At 36.1% G+C, this 12,305-nt stretch overlaps 1 protein-coding gene across 1 annotated transcript in view; it reads right to left on the bottom strand.

Annotated features, from left to right (window-relative positions):
• LOC107738932 (serine/threonine-protein kinase mTOR-like) overlaps nt 1-11,030 on the bottom strand; it is a 164,073-nt gene extending 153,043 nt beyond the window's left edge. The window contains exons 1-9 of the mRNA XM_016550858.1: nt 10,960-11,030; nt 9,870-10,024; nt 8,691-8,799; nt 8,267-8,499; nt 7,459-7,659; nt 7,233-7,367; nt 5,529-5,804; nt 3,253-3,361; nt 2,838-3,021 (exon numbers count right to left, since the gene is read on the bottom strand). Of these exons, the coding sequence (XP_016406344.1) occupies nt 2,838-3,021; nt 3,253-3,361; nt 5,529-5,804; nt 7,233-7,367; nt 7,459-7,659; nt 8,267-8,499; nt 8,691-8,799; nt 9,870-9,989 (1,367 nt within the window). The 5' untranslated portion in view covers nt 9,990-10,024; nt 10,960-11,030. The remainder of the gene's footprint in view (nt 1-2,837; nt 3,022-3,252; nt 3,362-5,528; nt 5,805-7,232; nt 7,368-7,458; nt 7,660-8,266; nt 8,500-8,690; nt 8,800-9,869; nt 10,025-10,959) is intronic.
• Between the last annotated feature and the right edge of the window lie 1,275 nt (nt 11,031-12,305).

Consider the following 12,305-nt stretch of genomic DNA (forward strand, 5'->3'; position numbering starts at 1 on the left):
CTTTGTGCATTTTTCTTTTTTTTCTACTTGTTACTTTGCACTTTTTGTTAGAAAATGTTTATTTACTATTTATTAAGTTTTTTTAAGGTATCTAATATTTTGATATTTAATTTCCATGATCTAAATATTCTATAGTTTGTTGTCATTTGGAAGTGTGTAGGCCTTCTTGCATTATTATGCGGTCACATTATGATTATATATTCAGTGGCATAAAATGGTCTTTAAAATGACACTAATATCGCTTATCGCAATTATTTCTGGGGCAATATATCGCACAACAAAAAGTTGTTATCGTGACAGGCCTAGATCTTTGATCATGTTGCTTGGCACTGACAAACAGCAGACAGGCAAACAAATTATATTATTCCTAAAAGTTGAGAACTGGACTGAGCTGGATGATGGCATCACTGAATCAACGATGAACTGACTTTTAACTGAAAAACTGACTGTTTACTATCGTCCTCTTTTTAGAGCTGCTTTACAGCAGAATTGAATTTGGTTTGCATTATTAAAACACTGTTTTCCTGTTTAACCCTGTAAAGCTGCTTTGACACAATCTGTATTGTATAAAGCACTATATAAATAAAGGTAACTTGACTTGACTCAAATTTGACAATATAACTTTTATCTCATTTTATACGTTAAAATTTGCAGTCTTTCTTTTCCAGGAAAATACTAAATACTCACTAGAATGAGAACTTCCCCCACCCTCTAAATTATAAATACAGCCTTCAGCCTACTACAGTATAACAAGCAATGAAAGCAACTAGCAAATAAACAGCAAATAATAAATCAGAGTGCCGGAACGTCTTGATCATGTACCAACAGTTGTGTTTAATCATTATGAAAGTGGCTTCATTACTACTGTCAATAATATAAGCAATCAAGTGAAAATACATCAACACAAGAAAGTAAACTGTTCGACCAATTTTTATGGGATCCATAATTGTTATTATTTTAAAAATTATAATAATTTACTGAACATCATTCATACTGTTGCAGTAGTTTTTGAACAATTAATAAATCACATAAAGCTGTGTGGGTTGTCTGCTTAACCATGGTAAAAATAAAACACTGTATAGCATGCCCTCTTGTGGCTTACTGCTTAAATTTTTGCAGGCCTCTAAACAGTGTTTGTATTTGAGCTGTGCGCTAACAAAAGTTTAGATTTGAATGGTTTCAGGTTCTTACTTGTGTGCAAAGTCTTTAGGTGGCAGTGCAGCTTTGATGATCTCCAGGATCTTGCTGAGGTAGGGCTGAATTTCGGCCCTCACAGCAACCACCAACAACCCCAACGCTTGAAATGCTGCCGTTCTCTCCTTCTCTTTCTTCAGGCAGCCAAGCAGGTGCCCCATAGTGTCCTTTAAATACTGATCTGAGGGCAGAAGAAAAATCTTTAATATATAGTCAATCAAATATAGCAAAAAGTGAAGCCAAACAAAAAATAAATATCCTAATATGCACAGTGAGCCCACAATGTATTTGACAACTTTGATATAGAATTAAAATATCTGAATGTCACTGAATTTGAAACAAATATAATTACTGAAATAGTCAAAAACCAGCTTTGGAAGTAAGGCTGGGATGTAATCACAAGCAAGTATACCAGTGAAAGTGTGAGGCTGGAAGGCAGCAAGTCGGGGCAGTAGGTTTAAGATAGTCATCTGAATGAGCGGATTCTTACTGGTCCTGTATTTCATTTACTTAAAAATTTATGTCACCGTGTTTTTTTACATTCCACTTGCACCAGTGTCTTTTGCAGCTTCTCGTACATAACGCGGTGTAGTTAGTGCTAGTTCAAATTTAAAAAATGTTTCTACAAACCAAGTTTCATCAGCAGATATGGTCTTGTTTAGGGATCTGTGCCTTTGTGCATACTGATTCTGATGCATCTGACTGCTAAGTAGTGATTGTGTTTTTCAGCAATAGTGTGCACCCTTAATTTACAGAGAAAAGAAGGTCCGTTAAAAATCTGTAGATGGAAAAATCTCCATACAAGTTCTTTGTGCATTTTTCTTTTTTTCTACTTGTTACTTTGCACTTTTTGTTAGAAAATGTTTATTTACTATTTATTCAAGTTTTTAAAAACTGACTGTTTACTATCGTCCTCTTTTTAGAGCTGCTTTACAGCAGAATTGAATTTGGTTTGCATTATTAAAACACTGTTTTCCTGTTTAACCCTGTAAAGCTGCTTTGACACAATCTGTATTGTATAAAGCACTATATAAATAAAGGTAACTTGACTTGACTCAAATTTGACAATATAACTTTTATCTCATTTTATACGTTAAAATTTGCAGTCTTTCTTTTCCAGGAAAATACTAAATACTCACTAGAATGAGAACTTCCCCCACCCTCTAAATTATAAATACAGCCTTCAGCCTACTACAGTATAACAAGCAATGAAAGCAACTAGCAAATAAACAGCAAATAATAAATCAGAGTGCCGGAACGTCTTGATCATGTACCAACAGTTGTGTTTAATCATTATGAAAGTGGCTTCATTACTACTGTCAATAATATAAGCAATCAAGTGAAAATACATCAACACAAGAAAGTAAACTGTTCGACCAATTTTTATGGGATCCATAATTGTTATTATTTTAAAAATTATAATAATTTACTGAACATCATTCATACTGTTGCAGTAGTTTTTGAACAATTAATAAATCACATAAAGCTGTGTGGGTTGTCTGCTTAACCATGGTAAAAATAAAACACTGTATAGCATGCCCTCTTGTGGCTTACTGCTTAAATTTTTGCAGGCCTCTAAACAGTGTTTGTATTTGAGCTGTGCGCTAACAAAAGTTTAGATTTGAATGGTTTCAGGTTCTTACTTGTGTGCAAAGTCTTTAGGTGGCAGTGCAGCTTTGATGATCTCCAGGATCTTGCTGAGGTAGGGCTGAATTTCGGCCCTCACAGCAACCACCAACAACCCCAACGCTTGAAATGCTGCCGTTCTCTCCTTCTCTTTCTTCAGGCAGCCAAGCAGGTGCCCCATAGTGTCCTTTAAATACTGATCTGAGGGCAGAAGAAAAATCTTTAATATATAGTCAATCAAATATAGCAAAAAGTGAAGCCAAACAAAAAATAAATATCCTAATATGCACAGTGAGCCCACAATGTATTTGACAACTTTGATATAGAATTAAAATATCTGAATGTCACTGAATTTGAAACAAATATAATTACTGAAATAGTCAAAAACCAGCTTTGGAAGTAAGGCTGGGATGTAATCACAAGCAAGTATACCAGTGAAAGTGTGAGGCTGGAAGGCAGCAAGTCGGGGCAGTAGGTTTAAGATAGTCATCTGAATGAGCGGATTCTTACTGGTCCTGTATTTCAGCACCCAACGGCACACCTGATGCAACAGCAACAAAATACATTAGATCCTTGGATGCTGTGGGAAATGTCAACTTCCCTGATCACAGTTACACAGTTTTAAGAAATGTCTAAAGTTATAACTAACACTACAATCTTATACACCACAGAGACGTTATTTAGACCATATGGTTCACTCCTGAATAATATACATTGGCTAAAATTTGAGGAATCAAAAAAATTAAACCTTTTTATCGGGAGATATCTTAAATACATGCCAAATTCTAAGTTAAGTGGACATGATTGGAAGGGTTTGGAAAAGTTGATTTTTCAGAAAATCAGAAAGACCATTATAGATATCCATGTGATCTTCTCAGCACCTTCACTAAAGATAGAACTTTTTATCATAAATAAGCCTTAATAATTAATTGCAATTTTGGCAATTTTAAGAGATGTTATGCAAAACTCCACCTCGACTCTTGTTTAGGTTAACCTCAAATTTGAGTATTTCTTTGAAATCGTATAAAATACTCTAAACCATAACATATTATAAACCCAACATATTTGACAGTCAATTACTATTCTCCTTGACAATAGATTATTGTAGATAAAATACTGAAAATAATGAGAGGCTTAACATGTATAACCACAGAAAAAAAAGTAATTATATAATGCTGTTCTCACGGTACTGTGTAATATATACAGTTGTGGCCAAAAGTTTTGGCAGTGACATACATTTTGTATTTTGCAAAGTTTGCTGCTTAAGCTGTTGTGGTGTTCATTCACATTGTTTCTAGATTATTGTGTAGAGTGATCAGATGCATTTTAAATAATTGTTAAAAGCTTCATTGGCCAAAAAAATTTACTTTTCACAAAAAAACACATTTCACTGTTTTTTGATCCTGACACAAAATGACCAGCTAACATTAATTGACTAATCATATCAGCAGCACATGTGAAAGTGTGAATGAGTACTAGTCAGGTTAATCACTATCATATTAATGACATTGTAAGAGCAGACTGATTGCTATAAAAGGAGGGAAGAAGTGCTTCCAATCATTGTGTTCTTGTTAGCAATGGTTACCTCCAAAGAAACACGTGCAGCCATCATCGCTTTGCATCAAAATGGCCTCACATGCAAGGAAATTGCTACAAAGAATATTGCACCTGAAAGAACCATTTACTGGATCATCAAGAACTTCAAGGAGAGAGGTTCGACTGCAGTGAAGAAGTCTTCAGGACGTCCCAGAGTGTCCAGCAAGCTCCAGGACCGTCTCCTCCTGAGAAGTCAGCTTTGGAATCGTGTCTCCAGCAGTGCAGAGCTTGCTCAGGAATGGCAGCAGGTTGGTGTGAGAGCATCTGCACACACAGTGAGGCCAAGACTGTTGGACAACGGCCTTGTGTCAAGAAGGGCAGCAAGGAAGCCACTTCTCTCCAAGAAAAACGTCAAGGACAGGCTGAAATTCTGGCAGAAGCCCACAAATTGTAATCAACTCCGAGAACTAATAAAGCAAGAATGGATTGCCATCAGTCAGGATTTGGCCCAGAAGCTAATATCCAGCATGCCAGAGCGAATTGCAGAGGTTATGAAAAATATTTTTTTTGCCAATAAAAGCCTTTAAAACTTATGATATGTTTATTGTTTTTCAGTATACCATAGAAACATGTGAAAAAATAATCTACAAATACTGAAGCAGCAAACTTTGCAAAATACAAAATTTATGTCACTGCCAAAACTTTTGGCCATGACTGTACATATATAACACAGTACCATGCTCTTTTACACCAACTTGCTCTGAATTAATATATATATATATATTTGTTAGTAACAGAGAACAGAACCTTCGTGGACATAAGAAAAATATTTTCTTAATTTAAAGAAAATTACATTTAAATTACAAGATAATTTTGACTTTTTTTGCCAAGTTCAAGCAAACTGCAACATATGGTGCACAAAAATAATTGTCAGATTATACTTATGCTTTCTCTTAATGGATAAAATATTATTTTTCTGAAGTGAATTGTTAGAAAAAGAAAATACTTCTTTTGTATGGACATGAAATGTACCCTAAATTGATTGAATAAAAAAGAAGAAAAAAAAAAACATGCTACAATTTCTTCCTAAACTTTACTACTGGGACTGCTTATTTTGAGACCAGATGCAGATAGTTCTTTTGTCTTCAGTAATAAATGCAATCACTGATCACCTGGTCAAAATGCTCCTCCATCAGTTCTCTGCAGTACCGGCTCTCCACCAGCGTGCTTTTGGAGGGAACAGGTACAGCTCCAAAACTTAGGAAGCCCTGTGGTGTGCTATATCCCAGCAGCCCCAGCAGAGCATTGGACTGCTGCGGCTGCACTGACTGAAAGCTGGTGAAGGGCGTGATGTGGCGAGGTTTAGTACTGAAACCCATCAGCTCCTTGCAGTACTTATCATGAACCATCTGCTGCTGTGTAATCTCCTCCATTTCCTCTCTCATACGCTGCAGGGATGAAAGATAACAAATTAAACAAATAATGAATTAGGACTGTCACAATACTGACAAGCCAACCGCAGAGTATAGCAAGCAACTGCGATGCTCATGTTTTTTATTGTTTTTTTTCATGAGGCAATGCCCTTCTTGTTTTACCCTTAATGCACGTGTACTGGACGTTCAGTAAGTTTATATCATAACAAAAGTGAAGAGTAATATTTTTGTACAACTTGCTTTTTTTTTAACGTCATTAAGATGTAATTAATGTGTACCACTGTGATTTGTACATAGGTTCTGTAGATGTGCAACAGACAGGGGGAGAGAGAGAGAGAGAGAGAGAGAGAGAGAGAGATCTTCTTGTTTTACCCTTAATGCACGTGTACTGGACGTTCAGTAAGTTTATATCATAACAAAAGTGAAGAGTAATATTTTTGTACAACTTGCTTTTTTTTTAACGTCATTAAGATGTAATTAATGTGTACCACTGTGATTTGTACATAGGTTCTGTAGATGTGCAACAGACAGGGGGAGAGAGAGAGAGAGAGAGAGAGAGAGAGATATCGTCTGAGCATGCACAATTACCTGCGTCTATCCTTCTTCAGGTCAAGTCATATATTTGTGGGAAAAATCAGTTTGCCATCAGTTATCAGAAGATAAAAGCGATATCTTTGTCATAGCATCCTTTCAGCGTTTAAGGGGATTTCCCATGACTGCGTCAGAGCTGTTCAATGCATTGAACCAATGGCATTGTTCTCTATGAAGTGAAACATCAGCTTCAGCATTACCCAGGTAAGGCGCTGATCGTCGATTGAGCCTTGAAAAGTGGCGCTCAAAGTTAAATTAATTTCAAAACCTTATTTCAGTTATGAATGAATCAGCGTATTTAAATGTTTTAGTTGACTCACTCGTAAAGACAGTCCCTTGCCGCCAACTCCTGGCATAATAATGTAACTGCACTGACTGACAGACTGTGTAAAATGAATACAGAGACAACTCCCTGTACTGCTGAAATCTCAACAACACTGAAAGCCTCTTGTCCAGTCAGAATCAGAACATAATATTATACCTATAATAATATAATGAGCTTAATTATGTAGATAGATAGATACATATTTCTTCACCGCAACAGCCCTATAATGAATAAAAGCATTGAAGCAATGAGTTATGTCAAATTTGATTGAAAGATCAAACAAAACGAAAGAAACAAAAGTAAACAATGCAAACAAACAATTGAAAGGAAAAACAAAAAATGAAAACAAATCAAAAGCAACAGATAAACAGCCTAGGAAATAAAAGATCAAACGAAGGATAAATAACACAAATAACAAGCAAAAAAAGCAAATAACAAAAGAGCAAAACAATGAACTAACGAACAAAGAAGCAGCAAAAACTCACAAATCATGTGTTATGCTACCTGTAGCATGAGCGATATCTTACCTCTCCCTCCATACTGCTTATTCGCACTAGTTCATTGAGAATCAGTAGAGCTCCATGGACACGGTCATCTTTATTCATGCCTTTCTCTTTAGCCAGAGTCTCATCAAAACCTTTTTCGGCTTCCTCAAATGTTTGCTGTTTATGACAACAAAATATATGGAATGTGTGGCCATACCCATAACACACACACACATTTAAAGACATTCAAAGGTGTTTTAATTCTGACCTTGTACCATTGTGGCTTCTGCATCTCTTTGGTCTCTCTCTGGGTGGTGAGGATCAGACAGGCTCTGAGTGCAGATACTGCTCCCTCACGGATCGCCTGTTTGCAGTCCCACACAGCATAGAAAATGTTATCAAAGAACGGCTGAACCTGCTGGAAGAAGAATGTGGGTGCGCTAACAGCGAGCTCTCGCAAAACCAGCACCTGAAACAAAAACAGTGGCAAGTGGGTTCAGTTCACATTAGACAGAAGAGAGCAAAGAGACACAGAATGAAGTACTGTTAAAGAAGCTAAAATCCACCAATAACATACAGTCAAGTGTAAGAGAATCTGATATAAAGTTTATATCACAACATATAAGTGGCATTAAAGGGATAGTTGACCCAAAAACGGAAATTCTGTCATGATTTACTCATCCTCAAGTTGTTCCAAATCTGTACTATTTTCTTTGTTCTGTTGAACATAAAAGAAGATATTTTGAAGAATGCAGGTAACCAAACAGTTGCTGTTAGCCATTGACTTCCATAGTAGGGAAAAATACTATGGAATTCAATGGCTACCAGCCACTGTTTGGGTACCAACATTCTTCAAAATATCTTCTTTTGTGTTCAACAGAAGAAAGAAAATCATCCAGGCTTGGAACAACATGAGGGTGAGTAACTGATGACAACATTTTCATTTTTGGGTAAACTATAGCTTTAATTTAGAAGAAACCTACACCAAGGAAAAATGACTTTAACTTAAAGGCTTCAAACAGTTACCTTGTAATTCATCATGACAATATAATATTCAGTGAAGTGTTTCTACGCACCGCTGCATGCCGTCTGCCCTCATTCCTGTCTGCTCCCAGCCATTCTAGAGCTCTCTTCACCTCAAACTCCACATACTCCGCAGTGAAGGTGTCTCCCGCCATGGACAGGTGACCCATGGCCTTAGAGGCCATCTCCATGACCACTGAGTCGCTGGAGGGAAGCAGGTTGCGCAGGTAGTTGGCAAAACGGCTGATACGGGTGGCATTTCCCCCTTCCACACCAATCAAGCTCACTGGAGAAACAGCCATTACACAATGATTTTAAAAATGCTTCAAACAAAGCAATACAATGGTGACAAGTCACTTTCAATGGAAAATTATATGTAGATCTGGCAAAATAGAAACATAAGGCCACATTAGTTTACATGCTGATTAAAAATAACAATATATAGTAGACAGCAATTGGCATTGGGTTAATACTCACCTATGGCCAGGATACCACCTTTTTTCTCATTCACATCTGAGCTGGAAACCAACTCGAATATGTGGTGGTTCAGCTCGTCGTAGAAGGTGGTGGCTTCATCTTGGCTCAGCTTGAGTCAGAAGCAAAAACACTGCTCACTAAACATGACTCTTCCCAGTACTTTATATTTATGTATACTTTAATGTATGTCTGTCAAGTGATTACAAAATTTCAGTTAAACACTGTAAATGATGCGCTCATGTAATCAATCACAAATTACCGCACATGTTATTTATTATTTACTAGGTAAAGCCCACAAATGTAGATAATTCAAAGACCGGTGTCACATAGGTGCTACAACAGGCAGTGTAAAGCTGGACTGATTGCGGACTTGCAAATAGATATTTTGCAACTCCCTGTAATTAAGATGTTTTTGATGATTGAATCACAAGTGGTCAGCACTAAATACAGGTGGAAACGGGATCTAAAACACTTTGCGATCAGATCCCTGAAACCATCTCTGTCAATACTGGATCTGTGCATTAGGTAGCCTAATATGCCTGATGTTATCTGTCATTAATATTAATATTCAAACTAACAAAGAATGAATACATTTTGTAGGTTTAATGTACAATTAATCTATATTTAATATATACAGTGAAGACTGCAGTTTTATTTTACATTTGATAATAATTAGATTATTGATTAATTTCTGTAGTATTTCTTTCCTGAATACTACTGTTGGACCTAACTAAAAAGCACCATTTATTTCATTTGTACTGTATCTTCGTTTGTTCTTACTATATTTATTTGTGCTATTTCTTGTAAAATATTTTATTTAATACTGATTTTTTTGTCATTAATAAGGTTTTAACTTTATATTGGTTAGGTTTTGCTGTGGTACTGAAATAGGAATTGTGAAATTTCACTGGTGTCTATCTAGGTGTGTGGTAATGCACATGCTGTTATGCTTGCATTATTCTAGTGTATATACTGTAAACATGTTTCCTTTCTTGTTTGTTAAAACACATTGCAGGACAAAATAACTTCAGTTAATTGTCAGTCACAGGGGTGGTAATAAGACATTACATTTAGGCAAAAGATATATAGAAATTACTTGTCAAAGCTATGCTTTTGACTCTTCTGATGAAGCTTAACGATGTAAATATTTGGCTCAAGGATAAAAGTAGTACAGTTTACCTCTCTTAGTTCTGTGGTGACATAATGCTGGAGGTCTTTGGCAGCTTTGGCACGTGTGTCTTCATTTCGACTCTTAAGGCCACTCACAAACTGCTGCAGGACTGTAGCAGTGCCAGACATGCTGGCGGCTGGGACTCAGCTACCTGTAGATCTGCCTGCAATTCAAACACTCTGTACGATGATCAGATTAAATGATGATCTCGATTTCCAGATGCCAATAAACCTCTTTTACTATACTTTAGAAATTAAGAAACAATCTTACATTCAGTATCCCTTTATGAAAAATATGCATATTTTATCAGGCAATTCCATAATGCCATGAAAAGTAATATGAGGACATACCGTCAAAAAATAGTGAAGTGGGAGTTTTCTGTTATTCTGTATTGCATTACTTAATGGTGATAATGTCACTTTACATACTCTAAATGTGCTGATGCCAGAATATACAGAAGCATCTAAAGACCCACCTCCACCTATTTAAAACGACGCTGTTCCCTTAAACGGCACTCCAATAAAACAAGAAGAATTACACACTGTCATTATTGGACAAAGTGAATAAAGTGTTCACACTGTAACAAAGGTCATTCAGTTAGTTAAAATGTATAACAGCATTATATATGCTAATGGGAACAGTAAAAGTTTTCAGCTCAGATCTACTACACCGCACCATACCCATTAAATGGATAAACAGACAAATAAAGCAGCTTGCAATTATTAGTGATTCAGTGCCTCAAAAGTGTCTTGATCTAGGATTTAACTTACAATCTTCCAGCTCGGATCTTTTAACCCCGACTGAATACAGGCAATTTTATCATTTTTAAAGAATACTCAGCAGTTCCTACCTCTGATAAAAATAAGAGAAAAGCATGTAGATCACAGTTATTCATGAGAATAATAGAAAAACACAATAACAGCACATACAGCGGATGAATCGACAGATAGGTTAACGTTAGTTAGCAATAGGTGCTACCTACAGCTACAGTCGGGTTATTTTAGCAAGTGCCTATCAACTGCTTACGTAATATCAAACAGAACATTTTAATGGATTACATGTATTTAGAAATGCAGTATTTAGAAAATCAGTATTTACTTAAGTTAAGGGTTTTCCACTAGATGCTATGCACTCGTGAAACCGCAGACACAGAGGGCGGGCACAACCTTTGAGTGACGTCCCATCCGCCAATAGACAATCACTTTGAAACGCTCGACTGTAGAGTTTAACCAATCATTCGCTCAGACGGAAAGCAGGAAAGAAACATGGGGTGAATTCCAATTCACGTACAAGCACTACGTACTAAAAATTTCGTATAACACTGGTAATGCCATAGAAATACGATAAGATAATAAACCAGTACGCTTAGTGTTTGAATCATAAAATATAAAGAAGAGTGGCTTACCGGCCCGAATGTTTAATGGGAGGTGTCTTAATAATATCCTATAATAAATATTTTACCTAGATAGGTTTATTTTAATTGTCATTATTCAGGTGTAAAATTATTGCCCGGACGGCACATGAACGGCATATTCACACGGTACTTGTTGCTTTTCTCAGTGCTGGTTAGGACGGACCAATCTTTAAAATCAAATCACTTTTGGGAACATTAAAAATTACTAAATAAACCTCATAATGAAGAACTAACTATCCAGAATAGAGAACAACCTTATACAAAGCACTATACAACAAACTATGTCTTTTAAAGTCAATTGTCAAAGACCAGAACCCTTTGGACTCTCCTATTAAACTATCAAACAAAATATAAACCCTAAAATCTCCAAAAGCTTGTTGTATTGACACCATCCTAAACAAAATTATTAAATACACAGACTACAATTTTAAATTGGCCATCCTAATATTTAAAAAAAAATCATCCTCAGTGCAGGTGTATTTCCCAAAATCTGGAGCCATAGCCTCATTACTGGAACTATTGCCCCTATTTATAAAAGCGGAGACAAATTCAACCCCAACAACTACCATGGTTTATGTATTTAAACCATAGGTAAACTTTTCTGCAACATCCATTGGCTTCCAACCAAAATATTGCACACCAGACCATACACTGTACACGCACTAAATGACAAGCAAATTAACCAGAATCTTCTCATGCTTTGTTGATTTAAAAAAAGTTATGATTTAGTTTGGCATGAAGGATATTTACTTAAGTTGATTCAGTGCAGTGTCAGAGGAAAAACATAGAACGTTATCAAATCAATATGCACAACAACAATTATTATTATTTTTTTAAATAGGTGACAAACACAAAGATTTCCTCCATCAGAGTCGTGGAGTAAGGCAGGGCTACACCCTATTCAATAATATATAAATCAATGAACAAACTCTGAAGCACCCAGTCTTACTCTATTAGACACTTAAGTCAAATACCTTCTGTTTATAACCTGGCTCTGTCAGTTAACTGCAAAAAGACTAAAATAAGGATA

Source organism: Sinocyclocheilus rhinocerous, unplaced genomic scaffold (genome assembly GCF_001515625.1).
Source record: "Sinocyclocheilus rhinocerous isolate Xijiao unplaced genomic scaffold, SAMN03320098_v1.1 scaffold2570, whole genome shotgun sequence".
NCBI lineage: Eukaryota > Metazoa > Chordata > Actinopteri > Cypriniformes > Cyprinidae > Sinocyclocheilus > Sinocyclocheilus rhinocerous.